Raw genomic sequence first — 17,234 nt, 5'->3', positions numbered from 1 at the left:
CACCATCATCATCATCACCATCATCACCATCATCATCATCACCATCACCATCACATGTGATATTTATTGAGCACTATGTACAAGGCACTGTCTAAAGCTTTTTATATGATGTACTGAGGCTGGAAGGTTGGAAGAGGAGGAAATTGAGCTATAGGAAAGGGATGTCATCTGCCCAAGGTCACATACACCTGCTGAGTGGTAGAGGTGCTATTGGAACCAAAACCTGCATCTCACCCCAACCCGTACTCTGAGTGGCCATGCAACCGTTTCTCTAGCAGGTGGAGCTGGGCCCGGTGCCCAAGAAGTCGGGTGGGGGGAGAAGACAGAGGCTGTGGGGAGGCCGCAGGGAGGAGGTGTGGCAGAGGTGGGCTGAGGCCAGATGCTAGGGAACATCTGTGCCCCAGAACAAACCCACAGCATCTCTCCGTCTCAAGGGAGCTTCTGGCTCTCGCAAAATGGCTATGCCCCTCTCAGACGGGCTTCCTCCTCCCTCCTCTGCTGGAAGCCCTCAGGTTCTCCAGTCCTGCTGCCCAAACCCCAACGCTTTCGCAGCATGTCCTCTGGTGCCCATTCAGCCCTGAGGTCTTCCCCTGCAGGCCAGTGACAGCATTGCTCCCCACCTCCCCCTCTCCTCCTCTGCCCCACCTCCCCACCCACCTCATCCCGCCGGCAGATTCAATTAACCAATTAGATGCTGGAGCTGCAGAAAGCCGAGCAATTACGGAAGCAGACCAGGTGCCTTGGAACTCCACTCTTCACAGAGGGGCCTGGGTGGCCTCCAAGCAGACAGTGGGGTGGAGAGGGAGGCAGAACAGTGTGGGCAAACGCTGCCAACCCAGGCTGGGTGAGAGGCTGGGTGAGAGAGATCACTGCTAGAGTCTGATTCCTTCTAAGGACTGGCGCTCACCCAGATGCACTTCCCGGGTCTTCTGTGTACTCGCTCCCCAGAGTGCGGTCTGCAGACCCACAGCGTTGGCATCACCTGGGTGCCATTAGAAGGGCAGAATCCCAAGCTGCAGCCCAGGCTGACTGAATCAGAATATGCATTTTAACACATCCCTAGGAGATGTTAAGGATGGAGGCACCGCACTTTCCAGTCCTAGCTAGACAACTAAGGTTGGCGAAAAAGCTAGGAGTGTGGGTCATTGCCCTGGTTTCTCTTCTTGCATGTTCTGCAGCTGCCTGGACACTGGGTATCACAGGTGGACCCCCCACTTCTGAACCTGTGCCTAGGACAATTCCTTTTTTTTTTTTTTTTAAGATTTTATTTATTTATTTGACAGAAAGAGACAGTGAGAGAGGGAACACAAGCAGGGGGAGTGGGAGAGGGAGAAGCAGGCTTCCCTTGGAGCAGGAAGCCCGATGCGGGGCTGGATCCCAGGACCCTGGGATCATGACCTGAGCCAAAGGCAGATGCTTAACGACTGAGCCACCCAGGTGCGCCGCCCAGGGCAATTCCTGCAGCAGCTGCCCTGAGCATGTGGCTTCCATGCTGACCGCTGTCAACCTATTAGCTCCCAGGCTGAAGTATGAGGTTGGCCTCATTTTCTCTCCCAGACCTCAGTTTCCCTTCTGGGCTGGAGGCCTGCCTGGTCTCTCCTCACTCCCTACAACCTTCTGCGCCCAGCTCACTGTCACCTGCTCACTCCCCAGACAGGGACGGGCATTTGCAACGTACCCTGCTTTTCTCCTTCATAACCCTTATACCAATTCACAATTACGTTGTAATTGTTGCAGCCTTTGACTAACATCCGTCTGTCCCCCCGCTAGAATTAAATGCCATGAGAACGTGGGTCATGAATGTCTGGCTCTCTATTGAATATACAGCACATAGTAGGTGCTCAAAGAAAGTTTCAATCCGTGGAGACTGACACTTGGTCAGCTCCAGCCCCAGGGAGCTGACCCTACCCCCTCCCGCCCCTGCCATCAGAGGCTGCCTCTACTCTCCATTCTGTCTCGATCAATCTGTCTCCTGGAGATAGCTCATATAAGTAGAATTCTAGAGTATTTGCCCTTTCATATCTGGCTCATGTCCCTTAACAGAATGTCTTCAAGTTTCATCCATGTTGTAGCATGTGACCACTTCCCTCCTTTGAAGGCTGAATAACAGTGCGCTGAATGGACAGATCACATTTTATCTATCCATTTATCCAGCTCTCGATGGACACCTGAGCTGCTTCCTCCTTTCTGCTACTGGGAATAACGCCGCTATGAGCATGGGCGCGTGAATGTCTGTTCGAGGCCTGCTTTCTGTTCTTTTGGGGATATACCCAGAAGGGGAATTGCTGGATCACAGAGTAATTCTATTTTTGATTTTTTGCAAAGGCTTCATCAAGCTCTATTTCTTTTTTTTCTTTCTCTTCTCCCCCCACTTCCAAGAATAGCCCACTAACCTCAGTGGCTAATTCTACTTCACTTTCCCGGAAGGCCTCTGGGCTGCACGTCATTCTCTCACGAGTTGAAAAGCAATTTCCCCCCCTTTTTTAAACTTCAGCTGCAGAAATCATCTGATTGAAAACTGCAGAAAAACCCTCATCCCACACAGGAACGGAACTGCTCAGCCAGCCCAGCCTGCCGGCTAATGACAGGCTTTCACCAGGATTCTCCACGAATGCTCCTAGTGCAGCTCAACCTTACTTTTTTGTTATGAAGTGTTTGGAAACAAGCTAATGGGCTAGGTTTCAGATCCTTAGCGCGGAGGTGACAGTTCTTTCCCCTGGCTGGTACATAAAGCAAGTAGAACATCATGGATCCGAATTTGGCACAATTGTAGCTTTACCCAGATAGATACCAGCACAACCTGCATTGCTTTTATCACTATGGTCAGTGCCCTTTACAGGTAAAATGCCATCCCAGCCGGGATTTCCACTCACAGCTATGGTTTCGAACCCTGACTCAGCATTAGAAATATCTGGGGTGCTTTAAAAAATACATATACACAGATAGAGAGACAGCCGATGTCCCCAGCTTAGTCTGCTTGGTCAGAGTCTCGGGGGGTGGGGTCTGGCCACTGGTAGCACTTTACTTATTTACTTATTTTTATTTACCTATGAGAGAGCATGAGCAGGGGGAGAAACAGAGGGAGAGGGACAAGCAGGCTCCCCGCTGAGCAGGGAGCCCAATGTGGGGCTCGATTCCAGCACCCCAAGATCACAACCTGAGCCCAAGACAGATGCTTAACCGGCTGAGCCACCCAGGCGCCCCTGGTAGCACCTGAAAGCTCCAGCTGATTCTGAAGTGTAGCCCGAGTTGAGCATCCCTTACTTAAGAAGGCAGGGAGGCTTTTTGTCCGACATCTTAGCGAGGCTGCCGGGGTGGACGACGCTGCTCTCCCAGCCTCACCATGCCGCCCAAGGATGACAAGAAGAAGAAAGATGCCGGAAAGTTGGCCAAGAAAGACAAAGACCCAGTGAACAAATCTGGGGGCAAGGCCAAAAAGAAGAAGTGGTCCAAAGGCAAAGTTCGGGACAAGCTCACTTGTTTGACAAAGCGACATATGACAAACTCTTTAAGGAAGTTCCCAACTATAAGCTTATAACTCCAGCTGTTGTTTCTGAGAGACTGAAGATTCGAGGTTCCCTGGCCAGGGCAGCCCTTTGGGAGCTCCTTAGGAAAGGTCTTATTAAACTGGTTTCAAAGCACAGAGATCAAGTAATTTATACCAGAAACACCAAGGGTGGAGATGTCCGAGCTGGTGGTGAAGATGCATGAACAAGATCCCACCAACTGTGCATTTTGGAACATAAAACTTTATTTAAAAAAAAAAAAAGGCAGGAAGACCTGTGATCCTTCCTTCTCTAGAAAGAATATTTTCAATGGGCTTTAACCTGACGAGAGGCGCCCCTGAGCTGGGGGCATGAAACCCCAATATTTAAACAGGAGAAGCAGGTGTTCCACAAATGGAGGGCACGGGCCTTATCTGATGGGTGCAGCTGATGACGGCCACCCGAAGTGGCGGGTTGAATGAGAGACGTATGGGGGCGGGGCGCAGGGGTGCTACTCCAGTTTGAGGCTTTTGCCTGATGGGATTCACACAGGGGACTCAAGGGGTTGAAAAAAACGTCTGAACAGAAGGCAAAGTTTTCTGCCCTTCGGGGTGTTTTTCTGGGAAGGGTGCTCCCGAGTTCTCACTGCAACACCTCAAGCTTCTGTCACACACCCCTCACCTTCCCACATCCTCCCCTGCTCCCCACCATGCGTAATGCAATTATTAAAAATAAAGAGCTGGGTGCATCCACATTTGCTTTGACCTGGAGGGACTGGACACATTCAGTTGTTAACGAAACAAAAGCCAGTTTCACGGTGGTGTCCACAGAAGGGTCCGCCAAGCTCCCCAAGAGCAGGGGCTGTCTGTTTTGTCTCCTGCTATATTCCCAGCACCTGGAAACAGTGTCTGGCCCAGAGAAAGTGCTTCATACCCACTTGCGAAATGAATGAATAACTTCCTAAAAGAGCTGAATCTTCTATACGCGGATGATGTTTGTGTGAATGAGGAAAAAAGTGTGAAATGAGGCATACCAGGATGTTATAGGTGGCAACCCCTAGGAGAAAGGACTGGAAAGGGGATGAAGAAGAGAGCAACATTGCTTTTTAATAATAGTTCATGGTTACTGAGTGCTTGCTGTGCACGAGGCACGTTGCTCAGCAAAGATTATGTCTTGTTCTCATCTGATCCACATAACAATCCTTCAAGTCGTCCTGGTGCGATTACACCCATTTTACAGATGAGAAAAGCTAAGCATACAGATCTTGCTCAAGGTCACAAAGCCCAGACCCAGGCCCTGGCTCCACAGCCGGTGCATTTAACCCCTCTGCTCTTCTCCATCCAAACTCCTCCTTTGCTTGTATCACTCACTGTGACCAGCATGTGCTACTTTTTTCCTAAAATCTTAAGTAAAATATAAAGCATGTGCTACTTTTTTCCTAAAATCTTAAGTAAAATATAAAAGTGTCAGGGCTTTCCTTCTGGGCACTCACTGCCCCCCCTGGGGTCCCCTCCTGATCTAAATGTGCAACATTAAGTCCTTTATTCTCAGTAGAGACTTGGGAATCAACACTCCATGCTTGGATCTTATCTTGGTTCAACAGAGTTCCCATTGCCTGCTCCATAGCATTTAAAGATTCAGTGGAATCACGGTCTTCTGCTTAACCTGAAACCTTGGGGACAGTGGGACCCATGGACAGCAACCATCCTAGGCTTCAACAGACAGGACTGTCATACCTGCTTAGGGCAGGCAGGCCCTGATTGGATGCAGACCCTCTGGGTGACAGGCCCTAAGAAAACCCAGAACCAACCTGCCTCAGAGGAGTCTTGGAGCACAGAGCATCTGCAATCTTGGTGATGAGAAGCAGTAAGCACGTGCAGAGGAAGCCTTGCATGCAAGGATTTTTTTTTCAGCCACGGCCTTCTTTTTTGGAAGACCTGCAGCTAAGGATTTTAGACTAGATCTAAACAGATGAGGCTTCCTATTGCTCTGGAGCACGAATCCTCAGTGTGAGGTCAGTTCCTCATGCCAGCCCTACCTGCATGTTTGGGGAAATGCAGACCCCTTCATCTTTGCAGCTAGGAAGACCAGAGCTTAAATCTTGACTCTACCAGTCTGAGACTGGGTGGATTGCTCAGGTTTTGAGCCTCAGTCCCCAGCCCTGTAAGCCGATGAGGATGATGCTGATTTGACAGGGTGAATTATGATGCATATGAGCAATAAAGTAAATGAAGCTGAAGCCCCTGCTGGGAACAGGACACAGGAAATAATAACCATTACTTCTATTAACTCGACATGGTAGGAGCCTGCTTCTAAAATGGCTCCCAATGATCCCTAACTCCCAGTATTCACGCCCTTCTATAATTCTGGAATGTGAGCTGGACCTACTGGGTTGCTTCTAATGAACAGAATATGGCAAAAGTAAGAGGATGTCATTTCTAAGATTAGGTTACAATAAGACTCTGGCTTCCATCTTTTTTTTTTTTTTTTCTCCATGCAGAACATGCCCTCTTTAATACCCCTCATCAGGCTAAGCCATTCTGGCTTCCATCTTGCTCACCTGCCCACTCTGATGGAAACCATCTGCCAAGTTGTGAGTTGCACTATGGAGAAGCCCATGTGGTGAGAGACAGAGGAAGGTCACTGGCCAACATCCAGGAAGGAACAGAAGCCTCCAATCCAATGCATCTCCATTGTGAGAAACTGAAAGCTGCCAACCACTAACTATGTGAGTATGCTTGAGGAATAGATCCTCCCCCAGATGAGCCTTAAGTAAGACTGCAGGCCCAGCCAATACCCTGACTACAGCCTTGTCAGAGAACCTCAGCCAGAAGTACACACCGAAGCTATGTCTGGGTTCTTGACCCACACGAACTATGAGCTTAATAAATGTTTGTTGTTTTAAGTCACTATATTTGTTATGCAGCAGTAGATAACTAATACACCCTGAAGACAATATATTAAATTCAACCAGAGTAGCACATGAAGCCTCTACTTAAACACTATGTCCTCTGGGAAGCCTTTTAAAATCCTCTTCTCCAAGTTAGGTGACATACTACTTACATTTTCCTGTAAGACTACAAGCTACTTGAATCAACCGTATCAACAAAACTAACAGGGTGAGCACTTATTATTTTAGACTAGATATTACTTAATTTTACAATCTCACTGAATCTGATAAACCTATGAAGCAGGTACTATGATTGCCCACATTTTAGACATGAAGAAACTGTGACTCAGAGGGGCCAAGTAACTTGCCCAAGGCTTCAGCAATTATGGGGAAGTGCTAGGAAATCTGGCTCCAAAGTTTACAGTGGTAATAATTATGCTTTACAGTTCTACGAATCTTGACCAACTTCACAAACAGTTGGATTCAAACCCAGGTAGCCGAATACCAGATATTACCATCTCTAGACACCTATCTTTAGGACAGTAAGTGGAATATGCCTCGCCTGGAGTTCATCAGGGTCTGAACCACTACCTACCTGTAAACACTAAGCTGGCATTTTCAAGTTCTTCTTGGGGAACTTTGAAGCTGAAGGATTCATTGTAGAAAGGATCAATTGTGCCTCTTAAGAAGGATGTCTTCTTTGTTTTCACAAGCTTGAGTCCATGTACCAGCTGGATTTTCACAAAGGGGTCTGAGAATTGGACACAAAATTATAGAATGTTGGAGCTCATGAAACTCAATCCATCCATCCATCCAACTTCCCATCCATCTGATAACCCAACCACCTACCCACCCTTTCATCTCTCTTTTTTCCATCAATCCTTCCATCAGTCCAGGCGGATACCTCTCCTTTCATTCATCCATTTTCCCATCCATCCATTATCCATCCCTCCTTTTTCCCATCTAGCTGCTTATCTGTTCATCCCTTTCTCTCTTCCTCCAGCCATCCAAGATTTATTGAGCTCCTCCCACGTGTCAGGCATTGTGTTCATTTTACAGATGAAGAAACTGAAGACTCAAGATAGGAAATGGCCTGCTTAAGATCAGACTAGTGGAAGAAAAGCCAGACCCAGAGTCTGTCCTGGTTTTCTGTCCCTAGGAATCCCTTATCATGTCAGTGATCCCACAGCTCCATACACAGGAGCTCAGAGATGGCAGATTAATAACTATCATTCTTAGATCGCTTTACAGTTTACAAATTCATGTACATTATCTAATTTAATATTGTTTAAACAACTCAATGAGATGGATACTGTTGTTATCACAATTTTTCAGATGAAGAAACTGAAGCTTATGGAGGTTAAGTATCTTCCCCAAGGCCAACATCATTTATAAGCAGTAGAATGAGGACCTGGCTCCAGGCAGTTTGACTCCAGAACCTTTAATCATTTTATCATACTGCCTCTCCCATCGTGGTGAGTCTGAAACTCTCCAGCCTTAACACCATTCCCTCCACTGGCCCCTTCCAAACTTCTATTTTTATAATGTGGTTTTTGAGAATGTGAGTTGTCTTCTAAACGCAGGTGTCACTTTCTAGCAAAAGTAATTTATTTTAGCTACTGTACTTAGAGGAGACAGAAGTTTCTCCACTGAGCTGAAGAGGTCCCAGAGACCCCAGCTACTTTCATGATAATATCCTTTGCTGTCATGGGAGAAGCTCCGTACAGATGGAATGTGATCTGTTCCATTTCATGAAAAGTCATGTCTGAATTGGTTTGCTATAAAGTAGACACTTTAAATACAACAGTATTTTCAGAGTTGGGATTTATAAAGATTCAAGGTACACTTGAAATGAGCTGGGGCGGGGGGGAAGGGGGGGGAACCTCAGGGCGTGCCCCCGACTCCGGCAGCTCGGACTGCAGGGCCAGTACACACTAGCGCCACCTGGAGCATGGCATCTCCATTGCAGGTACAGCATCTGGAAAGGTGGGTCACTTCCTTGGGGGCTGCTGCGCACAGAGGATCTAGAGGTCAGTAGTTATCACACGTGGTCTCAGTCAAATCCCCCATTCGAACGGGGTTACTGAGATACCATCATTTACCTGCCTCATCCTAAGAGACATCTGATCGTTTATTTCCCTCTTGAATCTAACATCCTAGTTCTAAATGCTATTTGTTTATCCTTGCGGGGTTTTATTAATAGTATCCGGAATGCATATGCTAAGTGAAATAAGTCAATCAGAGAAAGACATGTATCATATGACCTCACTGATATGAGGAATTCTTAATCTCAGGAAAGGAATGGAGTGTTGCTGAGTGGGGGGGGCTGGGAGGGATGGGGTGGCTGGGTGATAGGCATTGGGGAGGGTATGTGCTATGGTGAGTGCTGTGAATTGTGCAAGACTGTTGAATCACAGATCTGTACTTCTGAAACAAATAATGCAATATATGTTACGAAAAAAGAAAGAAGAAGAAGAAGATAGCAGGAGGGGAAGAATGAAGGGGAGTAAATTGGAGGGGGAGACGAACCATGAGAGACTATGGACTCTGGGAAACAAACTGGGGGTTCTAGAGGGGAGGGGGGGAGGGGGATGGGTTAGCCTGGTGATGGGTATTAAGGAGGACACGTTCTGCGTGGAGCACTGGGTGTTATATGCAAACAATGCATCATGGAACACTACACCAAAAACTAATGATGTAATATATGGTGATTAACATAACATAATAAAATAAAATTTAAAAAAAAGAGCTCGAGCCCCATGTTGGGGGAACAGATTACTTAAAAAAAAAAAAATAGTATCCGGAATGCAGAAAAAAAAAAATTGGCCCTGGGTCAAACAAACAGAGATGCCTCGTTAAGGAAATGGGGGAGGGAGGGGGTCGCACTGTACCTGAACCTTGGCTCACATCTGTCTGAAGAAGTTGCTTGGCTCGAATGACATCAACATTCAGTCTCCCAGCACTTGGGAGATAATTCAGTGACAGAAGCAGCTCCCCCAGCTCTACTTCATTCTGCAGGGAAAAGAAATGGTCGGGAAGTTGCTTTTTTCTTGCAGTCCTGTTTGTACCTACCATGAAGCAAACTGACCCCAGCAGCTCACAAATGGGCTTTTGTGGGCGGATCAGTCAACAACGGGTGCCTCTTCGACTTCTTTTAGCCTCTGCCCCCAATTATTCCATTTATCTCAGAAAGTCCTAGGGGCGCCTGGGTGGCTCAGTCGGTTAAGCGTCCAGCTCTGGATTTCAGCTCAGGTCATGATCTCAGGGTCGTGAGATCGAGCCCCATGTCAGGCTCTGTGGTCAGCAGAGAGTCTGCTCCAGATTCTCTCCTGCTCCCTCTGCCCCTGCCCCTGCTCGTGCTCTCTCTCTGTCTCAAATGGATAAATAAAATCTTTAAAAAAAAAGTTCTTTCTGCTCTTAGAATGCATAATAGCAGCAACAACATACTAACAACAAAACATCAATAATGATAACACATAAATGCTACATGTCAAGTTCTGTGTTCACACTTTGTATGTAATAACTAGTTCAATATTCATAATGAATCTGGAAGATGTTAGTATTACTCTTATTTAATGGATGAAACGGAGGATCAAACAGGGAAATGACATGTCCAAGGCCACACAGCCAGAAAGTGGTAGCACTAGCTTTTGGACCCAGAGAGGCTGATTCCAGATAATCTGACCACTATGCTCTTCTGCCTCCCTGCAAGGTAACTGGAAGGAGGAAAACTGGGAGGCAGAATACCCTGCAGAGCAACAATGTGGCTGAGAAACCTGTTCTCAACCTGCAGTTCACAACGGAGCCCATGCTTCTAGTCTCACCGTGCCAACACTCAGCCTGTGACATCCCTTATTAAAAAATACCCATTCCCTGGGTATCAACACTACCACACTGGTGGGAAATTCACCCAGAGCATGATTCCTTCCACACTTCCAAAAGTACCTAGAAAACAGGAGGCCCCCACTTCTCTGTCCCTTTTTCTTTTTTTAAGATTTTATTTATTTATTTGACGAGAGAGACACAGCGAGAGAGGGAACACAAGCAGGGGGAGTGGGAGAGGGAGAAGCAGGCTCCCCGCAGAGCAGGGAGCCTGATGCGGGGCTCGATCCTAGGACCCCGGGATCATGACCTGAGCCGAAGGCAGATGCTTAACCACTGAGCCACCCAGGCGCCCCTTTTTAAAATTTATTGTAAAAACCTGCAACCATATACAAATTACACAGGCCAGTATAACGAATCTCCATATACCCACCACCCAATGGCAACAATTATCAGAATACTTCTTTTGCTAAAGGCTGCTTCATCATGTCTTAGTCTGTACTTGTCTTGGTTTGTATAACAAAAATACCACAGACTGGGCGGCTTATAAACAACAGAAATTTCTTTCTCACAGTTCTGGAGGCTGGGTGCCAGCATGACTGGGTGAGGGCTGTCTTCTGGGTCACAGACTTCTTGTTCTGTCTTCACTTGGTGGAAGGGACTAGGGAGTATTGTGGGGCCTCACACATAAGGCACTGACACCACTCATGGGGGCTCCACCTTCATGACCTAATCACCGCCCAAAGGCTCTATCCTGCAACACCATCACACTGGACGTTAGGATTCCAACATGTGGACTTCGGGGAGACACAAACATTCAGGCCACAGCACATCTACACACTGATTTGCAAAAAATTTTAGCTGAGTATTTTAAACCACATCCCAGACATGATGTCATTTTACCTGGCTATCCTTCAGAGTGTCCCTCTAAATGATAAGGACATTAAAACAAATATTTTCAGTATGGAAAATTTCCAATCATATTCAAAAGAAGGCAGAAAAGTACAAAGAGGGGTGCCTGGGTGGCTCAGTCATTTTCGGCTCCGGTCACGATCCCGGAGTTCTGGGATCGAGCCTTGGATCGGGCTCCCTGCTCCGCGGGAACCCTGCTTCTCTCTCCCACTTCCCCTGCTTGTGTTCCCTCTCTGTCAAAATAAATAAATAAAATCTTAAAAAAAAGTACAAAGAAACTCACTCAGATTCAATAATTATCATCTCACAGCCAATCTTGATTTACCTATACCCTCATTCAACTCCCCATATCACTCTGAAGTAATTCCCAGACATATTATTTTTCTATAATATTTTACTATATATCTCTAGAAGATCAGATTGATCTATGTTATCTACCCATCTAATCGTCCACCAGCTATTCAATCTCCATCCACCCATCTACCATCCATCCATTCATTTATCCTTTCTTTTTCCATCCATCTATCCATCATCCATCCATCCCCCATCCTTCCTTTAACCATCCATCCACCCACCCATCTATCCATCCATCCATCCATTCACCCACTCACCCACCCATAATCTCTATCCATCCTTTTCATTATCAGTCATTCCAGCAAATTTATGTCAAGTGGCAGCTCTAGAACATAGCTTGGCACACAGTAGATACTCAATAAACATGTGTTGACTGGATCCCAGTCAAACCAAAAGATTTCTGTACTGAGTGAGTTAATCTCAATTAACTCAGAGGTAGCAAACTATCAGCCCCTAGATGTGTTTTATTTGGCCCACATCAAGTTTAAACATAATTACTTGATAATTATTATAAAATTCAAGAATCAAGATATTTCACACTTTCAAACAAAATCTGGATTCCCTGCCTTTCTTGAAAAACGAGAAGTTTTGGCAAGGCTGGGCCCACATTCCCACCTGGCAACATCTGGCCACAGCGCAGCATCCCCCTGGATGGGACCTGCCTCCTTCATTTCATTAGGTCCTCATCTATTCTTCACTGCTCTACATTTGAGCTTGCAGGTTTTTCAAGACAGGAATAGTCAACTCAGTGTCCTGAGCAATCGAGGAAGTTCAGAGCCCCTCTACACAGTTGCTAGGGTTTCCCCCTTGTTCTTGAAGGCTTGGAAGATGTTATATCCTCAGAGCCTTACCCTGCAGACATATTTATCCTGAGATAAGAAATACTGAGAATGCTGCTGGCTCCTTCGTATCCTTGTGGACTTAGCGTGAAGCCTTCCCTGCTTCTACAACTAACCAGCTGCTCATCTCATGATACAGCTTTACAGGTAGGGATCCTAACTTGTAATTCAGTCTGCTGACTTGGTGAAAAATGGATTCGGCAAATCGAGTGTCATCGAGGGTGGTTCATTTAGAGATGGACCCAAATGAGGAACAAAACAACATGGCAGGAAATTAGCCTAAAGACATAGACCAGTGGTTCTCAAATGGGGATAATTTTGCTGCCACCACCACCACCATCTAAAGACATTCCAGATTATCACAACTGAGGTGGGGGATGCTACTGGGATCTAGTGGGTAAAGGCCAGGGATGCCGTTCAACATCCTGCAATGCACAAGACAGCCCCTCAATCCCCAGAACAAAGGATGATCCAGCCCAAAATGCCAACAGCGCTGATTGAGACACAAGAGATAGAAGACAGAAAGGGGGATAGATATCTCTTTTACAATAGCAAAAAAAGTAAATATTCATTGACTCAGTATTTCCATTTCCAGGAACTTTCCCCACCGATGTATCTCTCTGTGCGTCACGATGTGCGCACAAGAATAATAAATACAGTATCATGACCTTGACAGAGTGACTGTGGGCCACAATGTGCAAGGACTGGGGAGCAAATAGCCCCTGCCTTCATGGAACATACACTCTGCTGGGGGAGGCAGAGAGTAGACAAATTAAAGAGACACAAATGAGGTGATTTCAGATAATACTGAGGACTAGGGAGAAAAATCCAGCAGGGCAGGGGGATGAGGGGCCTTTCTGGGATGAGGGAAATATTCTGTATCTTGATTATGGTGGTGGTGACATGGGTGCATTTGCCAAAAATCAAATTTATTGTATGCAAATTACACCTTAATAAAGTTGATTAAAAGGGGGAGATCCAAAGTAAGCAAATAGGGCAGAATATTATTAGCACTTGTCCAATCTGGGAGATGGGTACCTAGGGGTTATTTTAGGTCAGAAATATTTCCTTTAAAAACATTTTAAACATTTAAAACATATTTTAGAAAATATTAAAAAGGCAAGCACAAAAACTTAGGGTAACAGGATGGTGACTGATAAGGCGCACCTGGGGGTCGCCATGTCACCCGTGTTGGTCAGGCAAGGCCTCCCTGAGGTGAGGTTTGAGGAAGGCCTGAAGGAAGTGAGGAGGGGAGGGGGACACATGAGCCTGGGCGTGGGAAGAGGGAGAAATCCAGGAACACAGTGAAGTCCAGTGCGGCTGGAGTGTACTAAAATGTGGGTTCTGAAAGGGTCCATGGGAGCTAGAGAAAACTAACCAAGGGGCTGACCTGTGGGAATGTGCCCACCCCCAGCCTTACAGGAGATGGTAAAAAGGGAGTGAGGCCAGCTACCGGGCTCTGGTTGCCTAAGGGAGCCCTCAAGCCCTTTCCAGAGTGGAGAGGGCTGCTTTTTTCCTCCCCAGGGGGCCACTGACCAACCTTCAGCAAGACATCTGCCTGGTGTCATCCCCTATTTTCCTCTAAGAAGATTGTTTTTCATCTCAAAAAAAAGTGGGGGGGGGGGAGCTCTTTTCTTCCTCCTTTCCTTTGAAGGATACAAGCTGAGGCTCTCTCCAGCCCCACCCCCACCTCCCCAAGACAAGCCTATCAAGCTTTTCATGATGTATTTTTCCAAGGGAAGCAGTCCCATTGATCCAGCCATTCTTTCCTGCTGCCTCGCCTTGGGAGTGATCAATTTGCAAGACAGCTGTCTGGAACTCAGGGAAGAGTTGGTAGAAATAAAAAAGAGGGCTAACTGAGCAATATCCAAGGGTTCGTTGGTTTATTTAACAAACATTTATTCTACAGTTACTCAGTCCTAGGCACCAGGACATCACGATCATAATAATTATGGCAAACTTTTATTGCGAAATCTCCCTAGGCCAGGCACTGACTCTGGCAGGCTAAGGCTGAATCTTATTTCTTCCCCTCAACAGCTCTAGAGGTTCCCATTTTACAGATGAAAGAATTCAGACTCAGAGAAGCCAAGGGATCACATTCTGAGTAAGGACAGGAAGCAAGGGCAGCCTGCTTTAACTCTTATACCATGTTGTTGGTAATGAAAGCACCATACCACCACCAATTCAGTCTCTTGGTGGGGAGCAGGGAAAATATATTAAAAAAAAAATCAAAATTCCAGTGGCCTCACACTTACTAGGTTGGCTATAAAAACAACAACAACAAACAGAAAATAACAGGTGTTTGGTGCAGGCATGGAGAAACTGGAAGCCTGTGCCCAGTTGGTGGGGATGGAAAATGGCGTGGCCGCTGTGCTCCGTGGTCTGATGGCTGTTTCCCAAAAGTTTAAAACTAGAGTTACCATATGACCCAGCAATTCCTCTCCGTGGTATTTCTATTCTCCCAAGAGAACAGAAAAACTTGTACATGAATGTTCACAGTTGCACTGTTCACAACAGCGGGAAGGTGGAAATAGGCCAAATAAATGGGCCAAATATCCACCCAAGGGTGAATGGACAAACACAATGTAGCATATCCGTACAATGGAATGTTACAAAAAGAAATGACGTACTGAACATGCTACAGTATTGTGTAGCTAAACCTTGTTAACATTAGAGTAGATGAAAGAAGCCAGAGACAAAATCATATATGGTATGATTCCATTTCTGAGATATCCAGAACATGTCAATCTCTAAAGACAGAAAGCAGATGAATGGTTGCCAGGATCTGGTAGGAGTGGGGCTGGGGGCCGGAGGGCGGATATGGGGAGTGACTGCTTGGTAGGCAGAGGGTCTCCCTTGGAGTGATAAAAATATTCTGGAAAGGAGATGGTTCCATTGAGAATGTACTAAATGCCGCAGAACTGTACACTTTAACATAGTTAGATTGATGTGATGTGAATTTCACCTCAATTAAAGCAAATTATGGGTCCTCAGTATTAATGAGACACGTAAACCTGGACCTAGTGCAAGACATACTGAAGCACATGCTTGGGAAGGACATGGTCAGGGAAGGCTTCACGGAGGAGGCATTTGAGTTAAGTCTTTAAAGATAAGTAGGGGGTGCCTGGGTAGCTCAGTTGGTTAAGCGACTGCCTTCGGCTCAGGTCATGATCCTGGAGTCCCGGGATCGAGTCCCACATCGGGCTCCCTGCTCAGCGGGGAGTCTGCTTCTCCCTCTGACCCTTTTCCCTCTCGTGCTCTCTATCTCTCATTCTCTCTCGCTCAAATAAATAAAATCTTTGAAAAAAAAAAAAAGATAAATAGGATGTGGGGAGCCTAGGTGGCTCAGTTGGTTAAGTGACTGCCTTCAGCTCAGGCCATGATCCTGGAGTCCCTGGATCAAGTCCCATATTGGTCTCCCTGCTCAGCGGGGAGTCTGCTTCTCCCTCTGACCCTCCCCCCTCTCACGCTCTCTCTCTCATAAATAGATAAAATCTTTAAAAAAAATAAAGATAAGCAGGATGTATTAACTAACCGTATCATGGCAATCACTTCAAAACATATATGTGTATGAAATCATGACATTGTATACCTTAAACTTACATAATGTTATATGTCAACTATATCCCAATAAAACTAGGAAAGAAAAAAGATAAGTAGGATTTTGTCCAGCAAATATTTCAGGGAAGGACACTCCATGCAGATGGAACAGAATGAGAGAACGCTGCACCACAGTCCCATTACCCTTTGCTGTTCTGGTCCTGAAGTTCTTGATTTCCTAACATAAAGTCCCAAGTAACTTCCTATTAATAATAAAGCAGGCAAAGATGGTTAATCATTTGGATTTCTACAATAAATTGGTGAGATTCTCCTTACAAATAACATCACACTCACTCATTTGTAGTCTTGGTTTTCATACAAGTTGCTTTGTTTGTTTTTTTAAAGTGGGGAAGACAATGCTGGCTTCACCCTTAGGCAGAACAGGTGTGTGCTCTGGATGCCCCCACCTCCATTTCAAATAAAGAAAGAGAAATACATTTTTTGGCAAGAATTTAATAATTGATATTCAGAAGTAACAGTGAAGTCATCACTATGGAGAAATTAAACCACCGCAGTTATCTTGAATGACTTACGATGACAGTTCAGGGCTTAGGATCTCAAGATCGTATCCTAACCCAGGCCAGGAGAAAAGTGGAGGGTTCTCACTCAACTCGGCCAGAATGTGTGACACATCTGAACAACAACATCCACTCAGCCATCAAAAGCTGCCGCTCTAAATAATCTGAGGGCAATCGACAGATGAATGGATAAAGAAGATGTGGTATATATACACAATGGAATATTATGCAGCCATCAAAAGGAATGAGATCTTGCCATTTGCAACGACGTGGATGGAACTGGAGGGTGTTATGCTGAGTGAAATAAGTCAATCAGAGAAAGACATGTATCACATGACCTCACTGATATGAGGAATTCTTAATCTCAGGAAACAAACTGAGTGTTACTGGAGTGGTTGGGGGTGGGAGGGATGGGGTGGCTGGGTGATAGACATTGGGGAGGGTATGTGCTACGGTGAGCGCTGTGAATTGTGCAAGACTGTTGAATCACAGATCTGTACTTCTGAAACAAATAACGCAACATATTTTAAGAAAAAAGAAAAAGAAGAAGATAACAGGAGAGGAAGAAAAGGGGAGTATGTCAGAGGGGGAGACGAACCATGAGAGATGATGGACTCTGAAAAACAAACTGAGGGTTCTAGAGGGTAGGGGGGTGGGGGGATGGGTTAGCCTGGTGATGGGTATTGAGGAGGGCACGTTTTGCATGGTGCACTGGGTGTTATGAACAAACAATGAATCATGGAACACTGCATCAAAAACTAATGATGTAATATATGGTGATTAACATAACAATAAAAAAAATTAAAAAAAAAAC

The 17,234-nt window shown here is 45.9% G+C and overlaps 1 protein-coding gene and 1 pseudogene across 9 annotated transcripts in view; one reads left to right on the top strand and one right to left on the bottom strand.

Annotated features, from left to right (window-relative positions):
* The window catches only part of SYT17 (synaptotagmin 17), a 77,677-nt gene that overhangs the window by 22,603 nt on the left and 37,840 nt on the right, over nt 1-17,234 (bottom strand). For all 9 annotated transcript variants that reach the window (XM_073899446.1, XM_073899448.1, XM_025855649.2 and 6 more), the window contains 2 exons: nt 9,267-9,387; nt 6,971-7,126 (listed from right to left, as the gene is read on the bottom strand). In XM_073899446.1, the coding sequence (XP_073755547.1) occupies nt 6,971-7,126; nt 9,267-9,387 (277 nt within the window). The remainder of the gene's footprint in view (nt 1-6,970; nt 7,127-9,266; nt 9,388-17,234) is intronic.
* On the top strand, nt 3,302-3,735 carry LOC112811531 (small ribosomal subunit protein eS25 pseudogene; annotated as a pseudogene).

The sequence above is a fragment of the Callorhinus ursinus genome, unplaced genomic scaffold (assembly GCF_003265705.2).
Source record: "Callorhinus ursinus isolate GAN/ISIS: 27379988/994484 unplaced genomic scaffold, GSC_fseal_2.0 scaffold13, whole genome shotgun sequence".
In the NCBI taxonomy this organism is placed as follows: Eukaryota; Metazoa; Chordata; class Mammalia; order Carnivora; family Otariidae; genus Callorhinus; species Callorhinus ursinus.
This window is presented reverse-complemented; position numbering and strand designations above follow the sequence as displayed.